Source organism: Carcharhinus amblyrhynchos, chromosome 13, assembly GCF_965287045.1.
Source record: "Carcharhinus amblyrhynchos chromosome 13, sCarAmb.v2.hapA, whole genome shotgun sequence".
NCBI classification, from domain to species: Eukaryota; Metazoa; Chordata; class Chondrichthyes; order Carcharhiniformes; family Carcharhinidae; genus Carcharhinus; species Carcharhinus amblyrhynchos.
The window spans coordinates 22,076,743-22,103,147 of NC_137336.1; the positions used below are offsets into that span (position 1 = coordinate 22,076,743).

The window sequence follows — 26,405 nt, forward strand, 5'->3', positions numbered from 1 at the left end:
TCATTCCACCACTGGCAGCCTTGGTTCTAATCTCAGAACTCCTTCCCCCACCACCCCATTCTCTTCACCTTGCTGTCTCCCTTTCCTCTCTTATGATGCTCGTTAAAGATGCATAAAAGCAAATCATTGCAGATGCTGGAATCTGAAACCGAAAGGGAAAATGCTGGAAAATCGCAACAGGTCTGGCAGTATCTGTAAGGAGAGAAAAGAGCTAATGTTTCAAGTCCAGGGGTCTTTTGACCTCTTTGATGAAGCTTTTGGATCCTCTGACCTAATAACTCCTCAGGTAGTTCAGCATCAAAGTGTATTTCACACTCCTGTAACAAGCCTTGGGATTTTTATTAGGTTAAAGATACTAAATAATTGCACTGTGTTGTTGTTGCTGGTAAAACACTGCATTTTACCTGGTTGCTGCAAGTCTTGAAAAGAGGTACTTTCCATAATCTGGCCTCCTTAGAAAGTGCATCAGCGAGCAGGAAGGCAAGCCTCTGGTCATCTAAGGACCCAGGACATTTCATGGCACCTCCAAGGAAGGCCAGTTTGCCAGGCAGGCGCAGCTACCTAGGAACAGAAGCAAGATAAGTTTATACATCAGGAAGGCCAACTGCTACAGAGAGATATCACTTTTTCAAAGAATCTTTGCAGTGCAGAAGGAGACCATTAATTGAGCATGGCCAATCAACCTAACCTACACATCTTTAAAGTGTGGGAGGAAACCAGAGCAACCGGAGGAAACCCATCCAGACATAGGGAGAATGTGCAAACTCCATACAGACAGCGACCCGAGGCCAGAATTGAACCCAGGTCCATGGTGCTGTGAGGCAGCAGCGTAAACCACTGTGCCACCATGCTGGGCACAGATCTAGCAGATTACTAATGATTAAGCGATCTCACATATCAGAGAAGTCTGACTGCAGCAGGAGAGGAGTTCCTGTTGTCATTCAGAATTATTGTTCATTTGCCTTTCAGACACAATTAATGTTTCACAATTCTGCAGCATGTAAGAAGATTTTGAAAACATATTTAGCTGAAGCATCAATTTATTTTCATTTATTGTTATCGGGATATTTATTTATTTATCTGGGTATAGCCACAATAGCCTATGTGTTGACTATCATTCACATATCCTACTTTGGCATCTAAAACCATTTTTGCTTTTTTTAATTTTTAAATTCTATATTTTTAACCAACAAGACGCTTCAGAAAATATGCTTGTTGATATGTGAACTTGCAAAGGCACCAGTTCCACGTGTGAGAGATAAGAATCTGTAGAATCCCTACAGTGCAGAAGGATGCACTGACTCTGAAAGAGATTCTTGCCTCAGGCCCACCCCACCCCTGTAACCCTGTACATTTATCATGGCTACATCTAACCTTTGGACACTAAGGGGCAATTTAGCATGGCCAATCCACCTAACCTGTGCACCTTTGGATAGTGGGAGGAAACCAGAGCACCCGGAGGAAACCCACACAGTGAGAACATGTACACTCCACACAGAAAATGACCCAAGGCTGGAATTGAACCCAGGTCTCTGGATCCTGAGGTGCAGTGATTCATTAACCATCCAGGTGGCAGTGTTCCAGAGTGATAAATATAACTTCTCAGCCACTGACACGCAACGTCCTTTTTGACATATTGAATTATCGAGATTCAATTCATGTTCCCAGACTTTGAGTTGGGAAAGACTGTGCCAAATTATCTCAGTCAATCTCAAACATAATTTGGAGGTGGTGAATTCAATTGGCTTATGGCGAGGAATGCATTATTGGCTTCATTCCTGAATCCTGCAAGCTTGAATACATGACACTCATTCCAATCTCATGGGTTTTTAAAAAGTATACACAAATTGTCTTTTAAGGAATTTCTACGATGGGGATCCTCTCTAACTATTTGAGACTTGCACGCAGTCTAGCTGGATGTCATAGCATTCATTCTGCCTAATGGGTAGGTGAATTTAATCAACAGGCTAAATAAATTAACTTGTTGGACTATAGAAATGCATTAATAGAAATCAGTTCTAAGTAAGTCATTCCATATCAAATAAACGTCCTGTTTATTGATGTTCCATGCAACAGTCTTGTACGAGGCCTTAAAGGGCCTTCTGCATGAAACAGGATTCAGCAGATCCAACAAGCTTTCAAGGGGTAGTTTGATTTTTTTAGCATGTGCAGTAATCACCAAGCCAGGCAATAACTTCCACAATGGTTAAATGGGTCTCTCTGAGCCCACTGCTGAATTTTGTCAAGAGGGCCAGTCTTCAAAGATGTGACTCATTGATTGGGGTGCACCACAATCTGGGTTCCCTGCAAAACATCACTTGCTGCAGAAAGGCTTTAACCATTTGGGCAAGCAGGCTGTGTGATCAGGAAGTAGTCTTTAATGGTGACATGTTGGTTCCATTCCTCCTGCCATAGAGTCTCTGCTGTTATTCCTTGGCACAGTTTTATTCGCTCATGGGCTGGGCCAGCATTTATTGCCTTCCCTAATTGCCTTTGCCCTCGAACTGAGTAATTTGCTATGATTAGCTGGGCCATTTCCAAGGGCATACAGGAGTCAACTACGTTGCTGTAGATTGGGAGTCACATGTAGACCAGACCAGGTAAGGATGGAAGATTTCCTTCTCTGAAGGACATGAGAGAAACCAGATGGGTTTTCACAACAATTGGCAATGGCTTGAAGCATCTGCATCTGCTGTGGTGAGATTCGAAACCGGGTCCCCACAGCACTGCACTGGTCTCTGGATTACTAGTCCAGTGAAAATACCAATGTGCCATTGCCTCCCACTGGTCTTAGCCATACAGACTGGCGTAATGGGAGGCAAGCAGTAGGATGGATTGGTAAGGTCCTTGTGTAGCAGCAGGTTTGGGTTGGTATAAATCTTTTCCAGGGACTTTGTTGAAATCTCCCTCCTTACGTGAGGAAGTGGGATGCAGCCCAAGACTCAGAGCCAGGGGAATTGAGTTGATCAGAGGGTACCCAAGGTACCCATTGTTAAGTTTGATTGTTAAAAATACAATTTAATTTCTGATGAAATAATAAGTAACATTAACCTGTTTTACAATTTCTTTTATCAGCCCACACCCTTAACACAATCACCTACTGTATTCATGACCACACTACCTCTCTCAGCTTCTGAAGAATATTGCATCATACAGGCCATCATCAGTTGTGGTGAAGAAATTTGCAGAGTAATTTCACATCAGTAAATCCACATCAGATAACAATGAATCATGGCTGAAGTGAAAAGGAAGTTGTGAAGGAAGCAAAGTCTTAACCTCACATAAGACTGAAGCGGGGATATGTGACCACTTGAGTGTTTTCCAACTCACGTTCTGTTATTATGAGAATCATAACATCCAAATACTGCACGTACGTTCATAAGTGGGAAAGCATATTTTCTGTCCTGACAGTTATCTATACATTCTCCAGTTTTGTTTGCAGATTCTTTGCAGCTCACTGAGTCTTGAGTCTCTTCCTGACTGCAACTTATCAAATACTCAAAATATTCAAACAGACTTGGAGACATTTCACAGCATATTAAAAGACAAGAAAATCTCACTGTTGACTAACAAGGCCATTGTTTGTTGTCTTCAGAAGAACCACACAATGGAACCCCCACCCCAAAAAAAAATCCAGAATACCATGTAACAAGGATGGAATTTGATTTACTCAATCATCATAAACCAGCAGTTCTAATTACACAACAGTCTACTTTTAGACAAAAGTAACCATCATAATAGCTCTGGTAGTAGAGAACGTAGACCAATTATCAAGATCCGCAGCTCACATAAATCCTTGCCGATTCACAGTGACATCTTACCTCACCCTCGTGTTAAACCAGGTATAAAGTTTAAATTTTTAAAGTTTATTTATTAGTGTCACAAGTAGGCTTACATTTACTCTACAATTAAATTGTTGTGGAAATCCCCTAGTCACCACACTCCAGGTGGCACAACGAGGGAGAATTTAGCATGGCCAATGCACCTAACCAGCATGTCTTTCAGACTGTGGAAGGAAACCTGAGCACCTGGAGGAAACCCACAAAGGCACGGAGAGAAACGTGCAAACTCCACACAGACAGTGACCCAAGCCAGGAATCGTACCCAGACCCCTGGTGCTGTGAGGCAGCTGTGCTAGCCATTGTGCCAACTTGCTACTGTGATATAGCTACTGGCAATGTAGCAGTTAGTCAATCTGAGAGCATTCACTGAAGATTGCTCACAAATTTGGCGCAATTGGCCGCCAAATGAAGCTCCAATTTTCTCACTGCTAGCAATATGGCATGACAGCTGGAAGGTTTTGGGCTCCCCTCAATGCCTACCACACCCACCCCTCCTCCCTCCCTCACTTTCTCCCATCTGCCAGTTCACTGGGGAGGCAGGGCCATAGTGGTATTGTCACTGGCCTAGTAATCCAGAGGCCCAGGGTAATGCTTTAGGGACACAGGTTAGAATCCCACCACGGCAGATGGTGAAATTTGAATGCAGTAAAAATCTGGAATTAGAAGTCTAATAATGACCATGAAATCACTGTTGATTGTCATAAAAAGCCATCTGGTACACTAATGTCCTTTGGGGAAGGAAACCTGCTGTCCTTCCCTGGTCTGGCATTCATGTGACTCCCAACCCACATTAAATATTGACCCAGCCAGAAATGTCCACGTTCCATGAATTAATTTTAATAAAGAGTTGAGAAAAATCAGCCCAGAAAATCTGTAACATGTTTAAATTGAGTCTTACGCAGGGGAGGTGAACATCTTCCCTCCGTCTTGAGGATATTGCCTCCTTCCCATAGAACACAGAAGGAAGTCCTTTGACCCTCATGTACTTATCCATTGTTTGAAAGGGACTGTCCACTTAGTTTGTTCTTGGGATGTAGTGGCTCAAGTCAAAAACTCTGCAATAGCCTCAGAGAAACTGCTGTGTGACCCATATTAACACAGTGACAATATTCTTACAGCCTGGATTGGGGCAGTTAATGGTGGGAACTGCACAGAAGCTTAGTTCTGGTCCACTAGTCCCTACTTACAGTCGGTAGAACTGACAACTATTACAACCTCGTGAAGGTGTGAAGGCATTGGGTGGGGTGCAGACAAGATTCACAAGAATGGTTCCAGGGATGAGGAACTTCAGTTACGAAGGCAGATTGGAGAAATTAGGACTGATTTCCTTGGAGGAAAAAAAAAGGCAAAAGGGCTAAGAGGAGATCTGGTGGAGGTATTCAAAAGAATGAAGGATCTGGACAGAATAGAAGGGAGAAACTGTTCCCATTTGTGAAGGGATCAAGAATAAGAGGACACAGATTTAAAATAATTGGTAGATGAAGCAAAATCAATGTGAGATAAAGCTCCTGCACGCTGAATGGTTAAAGCCTAGAATGCATTGCCTGACAGTGGGGGCATCCAACAAAGCATTCCTTATGGGATTAAGACTGCTATCTGAAAGGAAGAATGCACAGGGTTATGGGGTGAAGGTGAGAGAACGGTACAGAAACAACGAGCCAAATGGCCTCCTTCTGCGATGTAACAATTCTGTGATTCGGTGATTGTGAAGGAGGAGAATTTTGCTTCAATGTTTTTTTTGGGGGTAATCTTATGGCAGTAAGATCCCATCACCCGATTCTGCTACTTATCACCAAGCACCATCTGAAACAGGTGGTTTAAAAGGAGGGACATCCAATTCACCAGAACCCTTTGGCCATTTCCTTCCAGTTATGTTTACTGCAAATGATTATGAATTCCCCTAAGCTTTGAATGCTTGGTTTACCCCTGCCTCTGGGGATTTCCCAGAGTTCTAGTGTCTGCTCCACTGTGTATTTATTGAAACCTTGTACAGAACAACACTGCAGGTTTTTTATTCCATTTTCGAAATAATGGTACAACCAGCTCTGTTACTGTCACAGCGACCTTATGTTTTAGTTGCAAGTAACAGTAATGGAAGGAAATAAATATAAACAGGAAATACTCAGCAGGTCTGGAAGCAGACCTGGAAGAGAGTCAACAGTTTGAGTTGAATATGACTCCTTCAAAAGGGGGAGGCAGTGGCATTGTGTTAATGTCACTGGACTAATAAACCAAGGCCAAGGTTTTGAGGTTGTAGGTTCAAATCACACCACGGCAGCTGGTGGAACCTGAACCTGGCATATTGCTGTTAAAGTGTCCCCAGTGGGGCAGAGCCTCCCATTGCACAAGACCGCGAACATTTGTCAGTAGTTGGAGCACTGCCTGTATACTCTAGCTGCTGGTAGTGGTATCTCTGGCAGGCCCTCCTGCTTTAGCCTCGCTCCTGGACCTGCAACAACTGAGCCTCTGCCTCTTTGTCTCAAAGATCTCCCTCCGGGACACTTCCCACACTCACTTAGCCTCCTCTGCCTTTTGCCTCTATCTTCCTCTTCAGTGGAGGTCCCACCAGCTGAGTACACCATCCCCATTAGATCACAGGCATAAGGAACTGCACCTTCCAAATAAGTGTGCACTGTGCTGTAATTCTCAAGCAAAGCTTCTGGGAAGGATGAGATCCTCATATAAAACTAGGTAGTCTTGAAAAGCGAGAAAAATTGAGGAGAAATCTGGCACAACTCTGAACTGAGACAGCCACAAACTCGCAAGTGACTGAATGTGCCTTTCGTCGCACTCTTGGATGAGAAGTTGATGAAATTGTGTTTGCTGTCCACCCGCTTTTCCCATGGGCAATGCAAAACTGTAGTCAGTAGGCTCATCAATGGCCTTAACTTGCTCTTTACCTATTGCCAGACATGGATTCAGCTCCAACAGGTTTATTTGGAATCACGAGCTTTCGGAGTGGATACTCCTTCATCGGGTGAGCCAGCCCTCCGAAAGCTCGTGATTCCAAATAAACCTGAAGTTGTGAGACTTCTTAATCTTCCCACCCCAGTCCAGCATCTCCACATCATGGATCCAGCTCATTCATGTCCAGCAACCTCAACACTGCACGCATGCGTGACAACATCAGGACACAGACGCCCAGTGAGAGTTGGCGCTATTTTACATTGGTTCGGGTCAAGCTCAGAGCGGTAAATTCAGGCCTTGGAGAAGGTGAGGCCTTTTTAATTACTGTCTTTAATAACAGTTTGATAACAAGCTCTGCATCAGGCTGCTGCCCACTCCATTACTCACAGTGAAATCATGAAATAAAACACTAGAATTGTGCTTACACAGCACTGACTGAAAATGTATTCTAAAGGAAGAGTTTGGATAGGAGGAAGAAGAAAAGGAAAGTCTGAGATTGGGTGGAGATACTGAATCACTCAGATATCATGGAACAAAAGCATAGGGAGTGGTAATAGTTGTAACAAAGAATCACAGTGCAAATGGCAGGAAAGTGAACTGCTCTGATGGTAGAAACTAGGAAAACCTGCTGCAGACTGGCACATGGCAAAATAACAGAATCAAGATGGAGGCCAGAGCTCATGTTGGGAGACGGTTGAACTCAATGAAGAAGGTGCTGTTCCTCAGGCTTGTGTTGAGCTTCACTGGAACATTACAGGAGGCTGAGGACAGAAATGTGAGTGTGACAGCTAGATAGTGAGTTAAAATGGTAAACAGCCAGAAACTCGGAGTTGTGCATGCAGACTGAGTGAAGGTGTTCCACAAAGCAGTCGTTAAACGCATTGCGAGCAACAAATACAGCAAATTCAAGTGAAGGACATCCAAGTAAATCACTGTTTCACCTGGAAGGTGCATCTGGACCCTTGAATGGTGAGGAGAGGAGGTAAAGGGGCAGGGAAGGAGGTGAGGTGATTGAGGAGTCACAGGAGGAATGATCCCTTCAAAAGGCTGCCGGGAGAAGGGGAGACGTGTTTGATGCAGCAACACGCTGGAGGTGGTGGAAATGACAGGGAATGATCCTTTGAATGTGGAAGCTGGTGAGATGGAAAGTGAGGACAATGGGGATCCTAACATGATTCTGGGAGGGAAGAGGCAGGAGCAGCTGTGCAGGAAAAGGGTTGGACACAGCGAAGGCCCGATTAAGGGGAAGCTCTGGGTGTAGAAGGCCACATCAGAGCGGATGTGACAGAATAAATGGGAGAATGAAACAGAGAGTTCTTACCAGAAGCAGGGTGTGAGGAAGTGCAATCAACTTAGCTGTGCTTTTGGACAGAGCTGTTCATTATTCTGCCATTCACTCAGGAAAGTGGGGTTGAGGCCACAGTTAGATCGGCCATAATCTTAATGAAAGGCGTAACAGACTCGAAGGGTTGAATGACCTAGTCTACTCGTTACAATCTTATGTTTACCACAACCATTAAAGTTCCCTTAGCCTGTTGTTGTAGGACATCTTTGTCATTTAAGCTCTCCTGCCCTGTACCCTCTCCCAGACCTTCCACTTGGTTCTCCCTACCCTTCCCCACATTCAATTGCATAAAACGCATCTCGCTGCTACCTTCCTGCATCCCTGAAGAACAATCACGTTCGAATCAAAACGTTGGCCACAATTTTCTGGCCTCCTTCCACCGGCAGGGTCTTCCAGTCCCGCCAATGATAACCCCTCACAGCACATTCTCCAGCGATGAAGAGTGCGGGGCACGCAAAATCCTGTAGACATTGATGGGACCAGAAGATCCCACTGCTAACTGACAGTGGGCCACCTCCGCTGCCGGAACATTCCGCCTGTTAACTGTGTTTTTTCTCTCTTCACAGCTGCTGCCGGACCTGCTGCGTATTTCCAGCACTTTCTGTTTTTATTTCAGATTTCCAGCATCCGCAGTATTTTGCTTTCATTTTGAATATGAACAGTGTTAAGCTGCGGCCCATGCAATAACGCAACCCCTTCCTCATTTAACTGGGCCTGGACCAAGCAAACTGTGTGAGTGAGAGAGAGGTTTTGTTGTGTACAGTGTGGATCTGGCCTTGATAAAGTTTGTTTCATTAGTCACAAGTAGGCTTTCATTAACACTGAAATGAAGTTACTGTGAAAATTCCCGAGTCCCCCACACTCCAGCAGCTGTTCAGGTCAATGCACCTCACCAGCAAGTCTTCTGGACTGTGGGAGGAACACCCAGAGGAAACCCACGCAGACACAGCGAGAATGTGCTGACTCCGCACAGACAGTGACCCAAGCCAGGAATCAAACCCAAGTCCCTGGTGCTGTGAGACAGCAGTGCTAACCACTGTGCTGTCGCCATGAAATGGGACCAGGAAAATAATTGAGCAGATCCATATAACGGGAGGGGGGTGGGGAGAGTTTTATTTGTGGTACTGTTCGACCACAACTGCTTTGTTATAAATTGGTATTCGGAGACAAACTAAAGGATGTAAACTGAAGGGTCCACTGCCTTGAAACAGGAAGCAGGAACAATTAGAACAACAAAATTAACTTTAAAGCTGGAGAAAGCAGACAAGAGAACACTTGGGCGTTCAAGCATGAAGGTTTTGAGCAGAGGCTCCAAGTTTTTCCAGCCCCCTCCCTCCGCCCAACATCTGAACAAAAGATCCCAACTAAACTTGACACCCTGACTTACAGCAAAACCTGATGAACTATTAGATCCACAAAGTCCCATGTATTTGGCACTGTACTTTAAAATAATTCTATTTTAGCAGTTTAAATATAGGCAGTAATAAAGTAGAAGTGCTATATAAAATATATTCTTGCAAACTGTATTAAAGACATCGGTATCAAGCGCTTGATTTGTGATCTGTACATAGAAATAGCCCCAGAAAAAGGCGCCCAGGTCCTTTGTGTCTTTGGTGACTTTTATCTCTCTCCTTTGTGTGAAGTCCTTGGACAGACACAAGAAAGAAAGCTTCAGTCACTCTTACCTCTTCCCCAGAACAAAGCGGAATGTGCCTTCTGTTTCTCTTCTCTCTCGAACCCCATTTCAGTTCGGCATCTTCGCCCTTCCGTTTTCAGCTCTTCCGAGAAAACAAAAGGAACAAACCGAACCCCCTCCCGGCGTCTGAAAACTTGGGCTTACAGAAAGCGGATAAAGAGGCGACCATCGTCCGGGTGTGTTCAGGAGTCACAGCCCAAGAAGCGAGGATTCCATACATACACACACACTCGTACTCAGACAGAACAGAGCCACAGGGTAGTGTAGAATCGCTGGGAGAAAGGGCTGATTGTACCCAGCAGCCGCCCTCTGTTGTGACATAAACTGGATCTGGACTCTGTTTAAAACCTTCAGCTCCTCCTCGTTTCCTGGCGTAAGCAATTACGTGCTGACAGTCACGGCAAGAACTCCGAACTCCGGTCCATTTTGTGAGATGTAGGAACTAGAAACAGAAGTAGACCGTTCGGCCCTTGGAGCCTGCTCCACTATTCATTTGGATCATAGCTGATCATCAAATTCAATATCCTGATCCTATCCCCCCCCACCCACTTCATATCCCTTTAGCCCAAGAGCTGATTTCTTCTTGAGTCAACTGTGCCCACTTTCCATAGAAAGGAGGTCATTCAGCCCATGGAGTCTTCACTAACCACAATCCCACCCAGGCCCTATCCCCATAACCCCATGCATTTACCCTAGCTAGTCCCCCAACTCTGAGACAATTTAACATGACCAATCTAGCCAGCACATCTTTGAACTGTGGGAGGAAACCGGAGTACCTGCAGGAAACCCATGCAGACATGGGGAGAACGTTCAAACTCCACACAGACAGTGAGCTGAGAATCGAACCCGGGTCCCTGGCGCTATGAGGCAGTAGTCCTAATCATTGTGCCACTGTGCCACCCAATTTCATTTCAGTTCTTTTGGCTGGATAAATCCCAGCCATCAGAAAATAATGAATTGTAAGAGTGTTGAATAATAAATTACAATTCAAGACAATAATATTATTAAATTCAATAGATTCAAGATAAGTGGCAGTAGGTTTAGAGTGAACATGAGGAAGAACAGAAGGTGGTGGGTGTTTGAAATTTGCTGCCTGAATTGGTGGTGGAGACAGAGACCCTAAACTCTTCTATAAAGTAATTGGATCTACACTTTAAGGGCTGTAAGCTACACAACTATGGGCCGGGTGCAGGACTAAAAAGGGTATAAAAAGGGATTAAAAAGGGCATGTGGGTGCCCTTGGGCTGACATGGACAAGATGGGCCAAATGGCCTCCTCCTGTGCTATAAATTTTCTATGGTTCTAATTGGCGTGTGATTGCCACATGAATACATTGCTCCCTTAACTTACAGACCTCAAAATTGTTTTTGTGAGCCTCACTGAATTTGGGTCAGTGAAATCTTTTTCCATCATGCCAGATGGAAGACATCAATAAATCGATTTGCAGATTGTCTGTAACTGTAAACAATACAACCCTATTTATTCACAGCTATAATCGAATAAATATACCTATGGTCATTTTGTCATGGTCTCTGTAGAGATTGACCACTTTTAAAGAGAAATTCAAACTTCCAGTTAACAGCTGAAAGGATAACAAATCAAGATTTCCACATTTGAAAACTTTTACTGTGACAAATGACTACAAAAAATGAAGACTATTTTATGTTTCATTATCCATCATTAAGCAGGAAATTGCGAGGCATCTTGAAGGGAATTGCTTGATAGGGCGGACGCAACACGGTTTCATTAAAGGGAAGTCGTGTCTGACAAATTTACTGGAGTTCTATGAGGATGTGTCTAGGGCAGTGGATAGAGGAGAGCCGGTGGATGTGGTCTTTCTGGATTTTCAGAAGGCGTTTGACAAGGTACCTCACAAGAGGTTATTGCAGAAGGTCAGGGGACATGGAGTTGGGGGTAGGGTGTTAGCGTGGATAGAGGATTGGTTGTCAAATAGGAGGCAGAGAGTGGGGGTCAATGGGTGCTATTCGGATTGGCGGATGGTGACTAGTGGGGTGCCCCAGGGGTCGGTGCTGGGGCCTCAGCTTTTTACCATTTATATAGATGATCTGGAGGAGGGAACCGAGTGCAGGGTGTCGAAATTTGCTGATGACACCAAGATTGGGGGAACGGCAAATTGTGCGGAGGGTGTGGAGAGTCTGCAGAAGGATCTAGATAGGCTGGGCGAATGGGCCAGGAAATGGCAAATGGAATTTAATGTTGGCAAGTGTGAGGTGGTCCACTTTGGTAGGAAGAATGGTAGGAATGACTATTACTTACGTGGCGAAAAACTGCAGCAGGCGACGGTGCAGAGGGACCTCGGGGTCCTTGTGCATGAATCGCAAAAACCCAGCTTGCAGGTGCAGCAGGTGGTCAGGAAGGCGAATGGGATGCTGGCCTTCATAGCGAGGGGGATTGAATATAAAAGTAGGGAGGTCTTGCTGCAGCTGTATAGGGCATTGGTGAGGCCGCAGCTGGAGTACTGTGTGCAGTTTTGGTCGCCGCACCTGCGCAAGGATATTTTGGCCCTGGAGGGAGTGCAGAGGAGGTTTACTAGGCTGATACCGGAGTTGAGGGGATTGAGCTATGAGGAGAGGCTGAATAAACTAGGCTTGTACTCGTTAGAGTTTAGAAGAATGAGGGGAGATCTCATTGAGACGTATAAGATGATGAATGGGATGGATAGGATAGAGGTGGAGAGACTCTTCCCGCTCAAAAAAGACAGTAGGACTAGGGGGCACAGCCTCAAGATAAAGGGGAGGCGGTTTAGAACGGAGTTGAGGAGGAACTTCTTCACTCAAAGGGTGGTGAATCTCTGGAATTCTCTGCCCGTTGAAGTGGTGGAGGCTGCCTCGCTAAATATTTTTAAGAAGCGGGTTGATGGGTTTTTGATAAGAGAAGGGATTAAGGGTTATGGGGAGAGGGCGGGAAAGTGGAACTGAGCCACGACAGATCAGCCATGATCTTATTGAATGGCGGGGCAGGCTCGAAGGGCTAGATGGCCTACTCCTGCTCCTATTTCTTATGTTCTTATGTTCTTATGTTCTTATGTTTGGTGGCAACTTATACTTTAAACTAAGAAAATAAATTCTCTGTTTAACTTTCAGCATGACCAAAAATGTCCCACCATGGTCATACATTATAATGTCCCTTCATCCTCCAAGAACCAGTGTAAAATTATTCCCAGTTGGGTAACTTCTGATCCCAGAACTGACTTCCACTTTGGGGGCGGGGGGTAGTAAATTATGTCTTTCTAACCCAAGCGGCACAGGGGTACAGTGGTTAGCACTGCTGCCTTTACAGCGCCAGGGACCCAGGTTTGATTCCTGGATGAGTCACTGTCTGTGTGAAGTTTGCACGTTCTCTCCATGTCTGCGTGGCTTTCTTCCAGGTGCTCTGGTTTCCTCCCACAGTCCAAAAATGTGCTGGTTAGGTGCATTGGAAAAAGTCTGACAACACCAGGTTTAAGTCCAACCGATTTATTTGATAGTAAACTCACTAGCTTTCGAGGTTTCCCTCTTTGTCAGGTGAATGGAGAGTTCTGGCCTCAGACAGAGCATATAAAGCACAGACAGTTTACAGATTACTGATTAGAATGCAGATCTTTACACCTAACCTGCTGTTGCAGTCCTAAAGTGGCCAACAATGTGAGCGGAAGGAGCAGTGATCACAGTGTAAAGAGATATGTATTGTCTCCAGACAGTACAGTGAGTGAGGTTTTGCAAACCCAGGCAAGTCACGGGGGTTACAGATAGTGCGACATGAACCCAAGATCCCTGTTGAGACCGTCCTCAAGTGTGCGGAACTTGGCTATCAGTCTCTGCTCAGCGACTCTGCGCTGTCGTGTGTCATGAAGGCCGCCTTGGAGAACACTTACCCGAAGGTCAGAGGCTGAATGCCCGTGACCACTGAAGTGTTCGCCAACAGGAAGGGAACAGTCTTGCCTGGTGATTGTCGAGCGATGTTCATTCATCCGTTGTTGTAGCGTCTGCATGGTCTCCCCAATGTACCGTGCTTCGGGACATCCTTTCTTGCAACATATCAGGAAGACAACGTTGGCCCAGTTGCAAGAGTATTTACCGTGTACCTGGTGGATGATATTCTCACATGTGATGATGGTATCCATGTCGATGATCCGGCATGTCTTGCAGAGGTTGCTGTGGCAAGGTTGTGTGGTATTGTGGTCACTGTTCTCCTGAAGGCTGGGTAGTTTGCTGCGAACAATGGTCTGTTTGAGGTTGCGTGGTTGTCTGAAGGCAAGAAGTGGGGGTGTGGGGATGGCCACCCCCACAGATTCGCATTCTAATCAGTAATCTGTAAACTGTCTGTGCTTTAAATGCTCTGTCTGAGGCCAGAACTCTCCATTCACCTGAAGAAGAGGGAAACCTCAAAAGCTAGTGAGTTTACTATCAAATAAATCGGTTGGACTTAAACCTGGTGTTGTCAGACTTTTTACTGTGTTTACCCCAGTCCAACGCCGGCATATCCACATCATAGGTGCATTGGACCAAACAGCTGCCGGAGTGTGGCGACTAGGGGATTTTCACAGTAACTTCATTGTGAATGTAAGCCTACTTCTGACTAATATAAAAATAAGCTAGGCGAATCTGCCAGCTTCTTTTAAATTCTTATGAACTCAGTCTTTACAAGTTGGGTGCAAACTCCCACCCTCATTCTGCATGATCAATAGAGTCAGCATTTTCTCTGCTGCAGCTGCAAGACTTGCTGCATCTAATTCCTGTTCTTTGCCTCTGAGATGCCTGCAGATCACAAAAAGCAAAACTGCCTTCTATCTGTGATATTACTGGGGAGGGAAGCGTGTAACCCGATCTCAAAAATGGCTTCCCCTGCAACCTTACCCATGGCAACGTGAAACACACTTGCTTTGTATCAAGGTAGAAATAGTATTTAACTATTTTTGATCCCAACTTCCTTTCATCTTAGAAGTAAATGGATTGTTTATAACAAAACTGTTTACAACCCGATACCTATAACAACTTTTTGGGACCTTGGGAGACTTAGAATTTAGTCGTGGTTTACTCAGAAATTGCTGCTATTGTCTCCGAGTGTAAATATTTTGCACCTTGTTATCTGCAAAACAATCTGAGTCCTCATTTGATCTACAGCAATCAAACCAGCCAGGCTTACTAAAATAAAGGCAAAATGTGGATCCTGGAATCTGAAACAAAAACAGAAAATGCTGGAGAAACTCAGCAGGTCTGACAGCATCTGTGGAGACAGAATAGAGCCGGTGTTTCAAGTCTGGATCACTCTTTGTCAGAGCTACCCAGCTCTGATGAAGGGTCATCCAGACTCTAAAGTTTATTTATTTACTGGTCACAAGTAGGCTTACATTAACACTGCAATGAAGTTATTGTGAAAATCCCCTAGTTGCTATATTCCGGCACCTGTTCGGGTACACTGAGGGAGAATTTAGCATGGGCAATGCACCTAACCAGCGTATCTTTTGGACTGTGGGAAGAAACCAGAGCACCAGGAGGAAACCCATGCAGACACAAGGAGAACATGCAGACTCTGCACAAACAGTAACCCAAGCCGGGAATCAAACCCAGGCCCCTGGTGCACACCCAAAACTGTTGTCTCTTCACAACGCTGCCAGACCTGCTGAGTTACTCCAGTATTTTCTGTTTTTGTTGTAGCCAGGCTTACGATCAGGCAGAATGCAGAGCAAATCACATGACCGCCTTCATTTACCCTAAATTTAAAGATTCAGCCCCAAATATAGTAATCTTATTATATCAAAAGATACAGTTCCAAAACTTAACAGAATTGTAACAATTTTACTGGATTAGTTAAAGTGGTATGAATTAATATGAACAGTTTCCAATTTTCCCGTCTCAGATATATCCTCAGCATTTCTTGACAAGACATGGCCACCAACTCTGAGGTTGTGGAGCATGCCAGTTGCCAGTTCTTTCAACGTACATTCATTGCAAAGCCAACAACATCTGCTCAGGCCCAGTCACATTCATTGGATAGATGATGACCATATACCCAAAGATTTACTGGATGGTGACTTGGCCACTGGGTCATGACTTACTGGGTGTTGATACCTCTTCTACAAGGAAACCTTCAGGCGAGATATGAAGATGATGGATATTGGTACTGATAACTGGGAGACAGTCACTGATGACAGTGGTGTCTTTTGGGTGGGGGTTAACAATCTAGAAGAGCATTAGAAGAGGAAAGCTGAAATAAAATGCTCAGCGGGCCAGGAAGGGAGCACAGGGAAACAGAGGCAAGTGAATCGTGTACACTTTCAGCCCAGAAAATGCAGCCAAGACTGCTATGCCATAGTGAGGTTTCTGAGCCACATGAGGCAATGCTGAACACAGAGTTACCCATTACACCACAAGTCATCATCTTATAAAACAGAAGGTTGCCACAGAAATTTAATATGAGTTACTGTTATTTCTTCTTCAGTCGAGCGATTGTGGGCATTGTTGACAAGGTCTGTACTTATTGCACATTCCTAATTGTTCCTGGAAGGTGGTGGCTAGGCACCTTTTCGAATTGCTCACAGTCTGTGTGCTGAAGGTATAACGTGTTGCTAGGTAGACGTTCAAGGATTTTAACCAAGTGATCATGTGGCAATGGTGATTCATACCCAAGAAAGGATGATGCGTGATTTGAAGGAGACCTTTGGTGGTGTTCCTGTGGATGAACTTGCCCTTTTAGATGTAGAGGTTAGGCGTTAGTCTTAGCGAGGTCCTGGTATCCATCTTATACCTGGTACAATCTCTGCCACTGTGCGCCGGTTATAGAGGTAGTGGTTGTTTAAGGTGGTGAATGTGGTGTCAATCAGGGACTGTTTTGTCCCAGATGGCTTGATTTGATTTGATTGATTTGATTTATTATTGTCATATGTATTGGTACACAGTGAAAAGCATTGTTTCTTGCACACTATACAGACAAAGCATACTGTACATAGGGAAGGAAAGGGGAAGGTGCAAAATGTAGTGTTACAGTCATTGCTAGGGTGTAGAGAAAGATCAACTTAATATTAGGTTGGTCCATTCAAAAATCCGATGGCAGCTGGGAAGAAGCTGATCTTGAGTCAGTTGGTACATGACCTCAGACTTTTGTATCTTTTTCTCAATGGAAGAAGATGGAAGAGTGTATGTCTGGGTGCATGGGCTCCTTGATTATAATGGTTGCATTTCCGCGAGAGAGTGGGCCCAGTGAGTGGGGGCCGGGAGAGTGAGGGCCCCAGTCCCGAAGGTGGAATCTGGGTTGGTGGGGACCAGGGGAGCGAAGGCTCCGGCTCTAGAGATGGTTTCCTGGACGATATCAATGGTGTCAAGGTTCTTGAATGTTATGGGAGGTGCACTCATCAGACAACACATTCCTGACTTCTGTCTCATAGATGGTGGACAGACTTTGGGGATTCAGAAGATCATTGAATAGGGTCACAGAATCCCGACTTGGCAAAAAGAGGCCATTTGGCCCTTCATGTCTGCACCAGCTTCCTGTCAGAGCATCCCACTCAGGCCCTATCCTCGTAACCCCATGTATATGCCCTACAGATCCCCTAACCTATATATCCTGGGACACTAAGCTTGACCAATCCACCTAACCTGCATATCTTTGGATTGTGGGGGGAAACCAGAGCACCCAGAGGAAACCCACGCAGACATGGGGAGAATGTGCAAACTCCACACAGACAGTCACCCAAGGCTGGAACTGAATCCGGGTGCCTGGTGCCGTGAGGCAATAGTGCGAACCAATGTGCCACTGTGTTGCCCACTGTGCCACCATGCCACCCAGAATTCCCAGCTCAGACCTGCTCTTGTATTTGAATGCCTGATTAATAATGATCACATCCTTCCTCTTCAGGATGTTAATGCTGGGGGATGTGATGTTGGTAGTGTTGATGAACGTCAAGGGAATGTGGTTAGATTCTCTATTGTTGGAAATGGTCTTTTGCCTGACACTTACGTGGCATTTGCCACATTTATGCAGCATTAACTATTTTGATAGGGCTACAATCCATTTCACTAATCAACCCAAACATTTCCTTTGCATTCAGGTTTGTAACCTGCCTCACCAGAACAAGTCAGGTTGCAATCACATAGATTGTCCTACACATTTATGAGATTGTAACAGTCTCAGACTTCCAAGGTTGTGTTGCAATGTTTTAAAGTTTATTTATTAGTCACAAATAAGGCTTACATTGACACTGCAATGAAGTTACTGTGAAATTCCCCTAGTCACCGCAACCCAGCCCCTGTTTGGGGGTCAATGCGCCTAACCCACACATCTTTCAGAATGTGGGAGGAAACTGGAACACCCGGAGAAAACCCTCACAGACATGGGGAGAATGTGCAAACTCCACACAAATAGTGACCCAAGCCAGGAATCGAACCTGGGACCCTGGCACTGTGAAGCAGCAGTGCTAACCGTTGTGCCACCATGCCACCCAATGTCTCACTCTAATAAACAACGTGAATGTATTTCAATGCTTTCTCTCTTTGTTATTGCGCCCCCAAATTCTATCCTGGTTTGGATGGAATGGATCCGCATCATTGATTCTGTTTGTTATTTTAAAAATCTGAGTTACCTCCCCATGATACTTTGTTTTCCTGAGAAAAAAATTAGTTTCCTCGGCCTTCCTTCATAGCTTCATTAATCAACTGTGAGTTATCTTTGCTATCCTTGTCTGAATTATCTCTGCTGCCTTCATATCTTTCAGAGTTGGCACTTCATTTCAGTGGAATAAGCCAGCTTTGTCCATCTTGAAAGGGTTGAAAACCCATTGCAACCTCGTAAATACTTCTTTGTTCATTTAATTGTTTAATTCAGGCTCATTATGATGAACACAGCTCTATTCATTTTGACACACTTCCAATATGTTTCACTATAATGAACTTCACTCACAGTGTTAATTCCCCTTCAGCTGTCTCCATTCCTGCCTGTTGAGCATTAAACAGTGGACCATCAGCATTAGTTGCTGTCTTGCACCTTGCTCAAGTAGCTGTTCATCATATTTGAGTACTTCAAATGGAGTTTCCTGTATTTTAGCAGGTCCGCAGAGGATGTCAAGAGCGCATGAGATTATCAGATATCTCGCTGTCATCAGAATTCTGCATTTTGCTGTAAGTTGGCCAACCACATTCCATTTCTGTGCTGCGTATTTATAAAACGATTGGTGCAATGATAACACTGCTTTTTTTGTGTAGCTGACAATGTCTTCTCACAATTCTATCAGGAAGTCCTTGGGATTGTATCAATATTTACAGGGAATCCCCTGCACAGAAACTTTAATAGGTTTGTTGCTGGAGAAAGGGTTGATTACTTCCCTCCTCCTTATGATGTGGGACTCCAAATGATTGTTTTACGCTTCGTTAGGCCAGCTATGCTGAGATCAAATCACCAGGCTTGGGATCTGTATTTTGGGTCGATGGCAGGATTAAATTCAACCCAGTTTATAAGACAATATCGTTTTTATAATGCCAAAAATCCTGTTTAGACCTATACTCAGCGTATAAATCAAACTCCTTTTCAGCTGTGAAATGCTATATTCACAGTAACAGTTGGCCTCAATTTTTCACCTCAGTCATGCAAATATTGCTCACTTGATAAGTCACGCATGGGACCAAACAGGTGTTTCGAGCTGTGTTGCAGAGAAGATGTGCAGGGGTTTGAGACATGCCGCAAAGTGCAGATCGTGCATGGTAAACAATGAAACGAAATGGGTCCCCCAGAAGAAAGAATGAAGTACGGAGCTGGTTCCAAGCTAAACATCGTAACAGTCGCTAGCTCACCAAATAACCAGGCGGTAGCAACTGAAAAACTGCAAAAAGTGACTGAGACCAAATTCACAATGAAGTCAGGGCCTGTGACTGACCTGATCTTGTATCCTTCCAGAAATGTGCGTCAATATGTTCCACCAAAGCCATTAGAGGCATCTGTTCAGTCATGAGAGGTGATGGCTTAGTGGTGTTATTGCTAGACTATTAATCCAGAAACTCAGCTAATGCTCTGGGGACCTGGGTTCAAATCCCGCCACAGTAGATGGTGGAATTTGAATTCAATAATAAAATGTCTGGAATTAAGAATCTACTGATGACAAAGAAACCACTGTCGATTGTCGTAAAAACCCATCTGGTTCAGTAATGTTCTTTAAAGAAAGAAATCTGCCATCCTTACCCGTTCTGGCCTACATGTGACTCCAGAGCCACGGCAATGTGGTTGATTCTCAACTGCCCTCGGGAAACTAGGGATGGGTAATGAATGCTGACCAGCCAGTGACACCCATGTCTCACAAATGAATGAAAGAAAAGTCTGTGACCCAAACTTGGAAACTAACTGCAAGGCATCAGGTAGCCAGAATATGTAAACTGTACTACTTTTCACAGGTCACCTCCGAACCAACCTCCTAGTTGTTCAACTGCGGGAAACCTCATAACCAGCTGTGAACCCTTCATCTTATAAAACCTCACCCCAACTTTAAATCATCAGAATTATTCAAAGGACCACAGGCCTGCCACATAGGAGCAGGAATAGGCCATTCAGACCATCATAGATACTCCAAGGTTCAATATGATCATCCACTTAGGTGCATTTTTCCCATGCGATCCCCATATCCTTTTACAAAGTTGGAATTTAGAAACCTGTCAATCTCTGCTTTAAATATACTCAATGATTGAGCTTCCACAGCACTCTGAGTTAGAGAATTCCAAAGATATGCAACTCTCTCTGTAAGAAGAATTCTCCTAATTTCGGTCCTAAGTGGCTTCCCCCTTATTTTGAAATTGTGCTCCCTGATTCTAGACTATAAACAACGGGATCACCTCTCAACATTCAAAACCCTATAGAATACAGGCTAGGTTTCCTCCTATCTCTCTTCATAGGATGGTCCTGCCATCCTGGGAATAAGTCTGGTGAACCCTCGTTGCACTCCCACTGTGGCGATAATAGGGGACCAAACTGCACACAGTACTCAAGGGTATGGTCTAACCAAGGTTCTATACAATTGAAGCAAGGCTTTGCTACTCATACTCAAATCCTGTTGTGATAAAGCCTAACGTTAGCCTTCCGAATTGCCGCTGCACTTAGCTGTTAACCTTCAGTTACTTATTGATGAGGATACCCAGTTACCTTTGTATAGCTAAACTTTCTAATCTCTTACCATTTAAAAAATACTCTGCACATCTGTACCTTCTACCAAAGTGGATGACCTCTCATTTTTCCACTTGTATTCCATCTGTGACGTTCTCACCCACCCACTAAACCTGTCCAAATCCTCTTGAGGCTGCTTTGCATTTTCCTCATAGCACACATTCCCACCTAGCTTTGTGTTTGGAAAGATTACATTTGGACTCCAGATCCAAATCATCAATATATTTGTGAACAGTTGGGGCCCAAATGATGAACCTTGGGGTACCCCACTAACCACAAACTGCCAACATGTGAATGACTCATTTATTCCTACTCTCTGTCTGTTAGCCAATCCTTAATCCACGCCAGTATATTTCCTCCTATCCCATATGCTCTTATTTTGCTAATCAATCTCCTGTGAGGGATTTTATCAAAAGCCTGCCACTATACTACCCATCAACTTCCCATTATCAATTCTGAGAGTAACATCCTCAAAAAACTCCAACAAGTTTATCAAACGTGATTTCCCATTTATACATCCATGTTGACAATGCCCAGTTAGATCATTGTTATCCAAATATCCATTTATCGTATCCTTTGTAATACATTCCAGCATTTTCCCTACTGATGATGTAAGGCTAACAGGTCTATAGTTCCCTGTTTTTTCTCTCCTGCCCTTCTTAAATAATAGGGTGACATTTGCTACTTCCTAATCTGCAGGAACCATTCCAGAATTTGTAGAATTTTGGAAGACAATCACCAATGCATCAATTATCTCCATGGCAAATTCTTTAAAAACCCTAGGGTGTAGAATATCAGGTCTTGGAGAGAATCAACATCAGTCCCATTATTTCTTCCAGTACAACCTTCTTAGCAATATTAGATTCCTTCAATCCCTCATTCTCCCTTGTTACCTGAATCTCTAATTCGAGGAAACTCCTTGAATCTTTGTCAGTGAACACAGACACAATGACTGGAATTTTACTATCCTACACGCCTTGGGAATCGAAGCAGGCGAAGGGCAGACAATGGGAAGGTCCGTTGATCTCAAGTGGGATTTTACAATTTCAGGACGGGTGAGATTAGCGCTCATCCCAAGACTGGAAAATCTTTCTTTATTGGTTTCATGGCCTTCCTTTGCTCTGTTCCAAAATCTTCCCAATCCTCAGATTTACTCCTATTTCTACCAAATGTATCAGCCTTTTCTTTTAATCATATACAATCTTTAACTTCCCTTGTTAGCCATGGTTGATTGATTTTTCTTTTTGGGTTTTTGTGCCTCGAAAGAATGCATAGTTGTTGTAAATTGTGTAATAATTCTTTAAAGATTATCCATTGCCTCTGCACCATCTGACCTTTTAATGTATTTTTCCAATCCACCTCAGTCAACTTGTCCCTCATACCTTCGTGATTTCCTTTATTCAAAGCTTAACAGCCAGGCTTCAGATTGAATTTTCTCAATTCAAACAGAGTGTAAAATGCTATCAAATTGTGCTCACTCATCCCCAAAGGTTCTTTACAGCAAGATTATTAATTAGCCTTTTTTTGTTACTTAACACTAGATCTAAAATAATCCGTTCTCTAGTCGGTTCCTCCACACATTGCTCTAGAATAGCATTTCTATCACACTCCAGAAGCTCAGCCTCCCACCGCATTCGTGCTTATCCAGTTTACCCAGTCTATATCCAGATTGAAGTCACGCATGATTACTGTATTATTCATAATTCCTGACTCTCTAATCTCCAGATTAATACCATCCCCCGCATTACCACAATTCTCTGGTGTCTTCTCAACAACATCAATGTTTGCTGTCCCTTGCTGTTCCTTAGCTCCACCCAAACAGATTCCACATTTTGTTCTCCCGATCTGAGATTCTTCATTATTTATGTATTGATCCCAGCCCTTATTATCAAAGCAACATCATCTCTTTTCCTTTTTGCCTGTCACTGTATAGTCTACTCGGCTGAGTTGACCTACCACACTGTAAGTTTAAAAACTCTTTATCACAATTAGAATAAGTTGAATAGCTTACGGTAGAACAGTTATCCATCAATCACCTACTTCCCCTGAAGTGAAGTAATAGCCAGTCTCTCAGCATAAACCAAGGATCATGAATCTGATGCTGAGATATCGGTTCTCCGCAAAAGTACACGATCGTTATCTAATTTTGTGTGCATGGGTGCATGAGTGAGATTGAGTGTGTGTGAAATTGAATTTAATTCAGATGTATAAGAATAAATAACCTTCTTTATTTAAACTCACCCAAGCTTGCTGCGAAATTATTTAATTGAAATATACACTCCGAAGGTGAGAAAGGACACTTTTTTTTCATACAAAACAGTGATTATGGGCAGTAAGAAAGCAAGTACATTCTTCCATGACAAAGGCATCAAATTCATAATCTTCCGCATCCAACACACAGTGAGGTAAATTTTCACGTCCCCCTAGCCACAGGAATCGATTCGGGGGCGGAATGTCCGATTTCGGGGCAGACATGTTGGTATAATTGTGGCCAGACATTGAGACAGAGAAAACATTGTCAGGTGAGGGATGGACCATGAAATGGCGTATTGAGCTCAGATAGCATTTTCTAGTCTTGGAGTGAACATGGCCAGAAAATCCCACCCAAAGAGTTTACCAAATCTGTTCTGAGTCACTTTGCATCATCATGAGCATGTATCAGAGTGGGTCCTCGAAAGTTAGCAGGATGGTTACATCATCACCAGAAATGCAACATACACGTAAATGGACTGAATCAAACCTTGAGTCCAGCATTAATTTCAGAAAAACAGCTGGTTGGTGTAGCCTCCTTATGGAACATAAATGTCTAGTATAAAGGCAAAATACTGCAGATGCTGGAATCTGAAACAAAATCAGAAAATGCTGGAAATCTCAGCAGGTCTGGCAGCATCTTTGGAGACAGAATAGAGGCAAAGTTTTGAGACTGGATGACCCTTCGTCAAAGATCAACATCGCTCATAGAATCTGATAAAAGATCTTAACGTCAAAATGACCAGTTTCGTCATCAGCCAGCACCAAAAACACAAATATCCATTATATCATGCTGGCAACATAGACGACATTTTAACATGCCTAGTAGGAACATAATCCTTCAATGCTTTGCTCAGGCATACATTCAACTGAATTACAAAATTTCCTGGGGCCACTACCTTTCAGATTTTTTTTCTCAGATGCCTCTTGATCTCAACCATTAGATGGAATGTGAACATGGCCCATATTAAGACTTCAGACCTTGAGTGTGTTTCACCAGAAGTAACTCTTCAAATGTAGGCAATAAAAAAAGAATAAAACTTAATCCAACATATAAATGAAAGAAATGTTTTAATGAGGAAACATCAATACTCCAAACTTGGAGCCTCGCCCTGGGCCAATCCAAGTTCCCCACAATTCCAAACAAGTTCTTATTTATAGTGCGTCAGCTGATCAGCTGATAATTACATCATTCCGTAATTGGTTCCATGGTTTACTGGGTCAGCTGACTCTTACAGCTTGTTACCATTGGTCACATTACATCCAATATAAAGTTGTCACCGGTTATATTCTAACAGAGTAGGCCACCAGGAAGCAAATGCCAACATGATCAATCCACATTGTCACTCCATCCTCATTTATCCAACTGTTGTCATGAATGTGCATAAAAATCCCCACTGTGAAGTAACTATATTAGAAAACAGTTCCATTGAACAAGAGAACATGGTGATGCATGTTTCAAATTTCAAAGTTCATTTATTTATGTGACAAATAGGTTTACACTAACACTGCAATGAAAATCCTCCAGTTGCCACACTCTGGCACCTGTTCAGGTACACTGAGGGAGAATTTAGCATGGCCAATGCACCTAACCAGACTGTGGGAGGAAACCAGAGCACCTGGAAGAAACCCACGGAGACACAGGGAGAATGTGCCCACAGAATGATATTGAGGTCTATGGTAATTTTCAAACATAAAGCTATGCTGACAGTTTAGTTTCTTGAAGGGATTTTTGTGCATATCCATGACAACAGTTGGACGGACGAGGGTGGAGTGATGTTGTGGACCGATAAGGTGTAGAACACGCTTCCTGGTGGCCTCCTCAAGGTCCAAAGTTTTAGTGTCGGGCATGTTCACATTCCAACTAACGGTTGAGATCAAGAAGCATCTAAGAAAAAAAAATCCAAATTGCAGCGGCCCCAGGAAATTCTGCAGCTCAGTTGGATGTATACCTGAGCAAGCCACTGAAGGATTATGTTAATGCCAACTGGAATAGACGGATTCAGAGGCAGAGACGACATTGCTCAGGCGAGGCTGGTAAAATCCCGCCCAAGGCCAAAGGATGACTCGTTCTGCGAGCCGTGCCCACTCCCGATTCTGGGGCAGACATGTCGGTATAATTTTGGCCAGACATTGAGACAGAGAAAACATTGTCAAAAATTGAGTGGAGATATGTGTACTGCCTGCTTGATGCTTTGTGTGGTTTTGTCCTCAAATTGTGGGACGCTATTAATGCACAAACTGTCATTTATAAAATGCGGAATATGCAATGAATGCATAGAAAGCAAATGATTTTTTTTTTGTAGAGGGATGATTCTGAAACCAAAAGTGACAAACCTGATCCAGAGTGGGATCCTCACGATGATGCCAAAGCCATAGTAACTCAGAATGAACTCTTTGCATTGGACGCCGAAGATATTGCATCTGTTGGATGCAGTTAAAGGAATTCTTGTAAAAGTAACTCATTCAGTAAAATGAATCACAATGATTTCTGTTGAATTACTGGTTTTTTTTTCCTAATGTTTCAAAACAGCGACCATCCACATCAACAACAGCGGCTCACATCTTATACTTAGCGTACAAGTCAACCCGTACTTTAGGAAGGAGATTTTGGGGTTTCAAAGGTCAATTTCTCTGCTGCAATTTATTTACAATTATTTTCAATGGCAAAACGTATTCAAATTAAAATAGTGCAAATGGGAATAGATAAAAATGTTCAAAATAGAAACATGGAAGCATTGAAAACGGGAGCAAGAGTTGGCCATTAAGCCCTTCAAGCCTACCCCATTATTCAATATGATCATGCCTGATCCTTTGTCTCAAAGTCAAACTCTCGCATTTTCCCCATACCCCTTGATGCCTTGAGAATCTCGAAATCTATCTATTTCTTTCTTAAATGTATTTAATGACTTGGCCTCCACAGCCTTTTGTGGTAGAGAATTCCACAGGCTCACCACTGTCTGACTGAAGAGGTTTCCCCTCATCTCAGTCCTAAATGGCCTACCCTGTATCCTGAGACTGTGACCCCTTGTTCTAGACAACCTCAGCCAGAGGAAACAACATGCCTTCATTCAGTCTGCCCAGCCTTTTCAGAATTTTATACTTTTCAATGAGATCACCTCTCAATCCTCTAAATTTCAGTGAATACAGACCCAGACAACCCAATCTCTCTGCATACAACAATCCTGCCACCCCAAAAATCCATCTCATGAATCTTTGTTGCACT

At 43.6% G+C, this 26,405-nt stretch overlaps 1 protein-coding gene across 2 annotated transcripts in view; it reads right to left on the reverse strand.

Moving 5' to 3' along the window:
- The window catches only part of ccni2 (cyclin I family, member 2), a 33,640-nt gene extending 23,531 nt beyond the window's left edge, over positions 1–10,109 (reverse strand). For both annotated transcript variants that reach the window (XM_080201379.1, XM_080201378.1), the window contains exons 1-2: positions 9,780–10,109; positions 405–561 (exon numbers count right to left, since the gene is read on the reverse strand). In XM_080201379.1, coding sequence (XP_080057505.1) covers positions 405–518 — 114 coding nt within the window. In that variant the 5' untranslated portion in view covers positions 519–561; positions 9,780–10,109. The remainder of the gene's footprint in view (positions 1–404; positions 562–9,779) is intronic.
- Between the last annotated feature and the right edge of the window lie 16,296 nt (positions 10,110–26,405).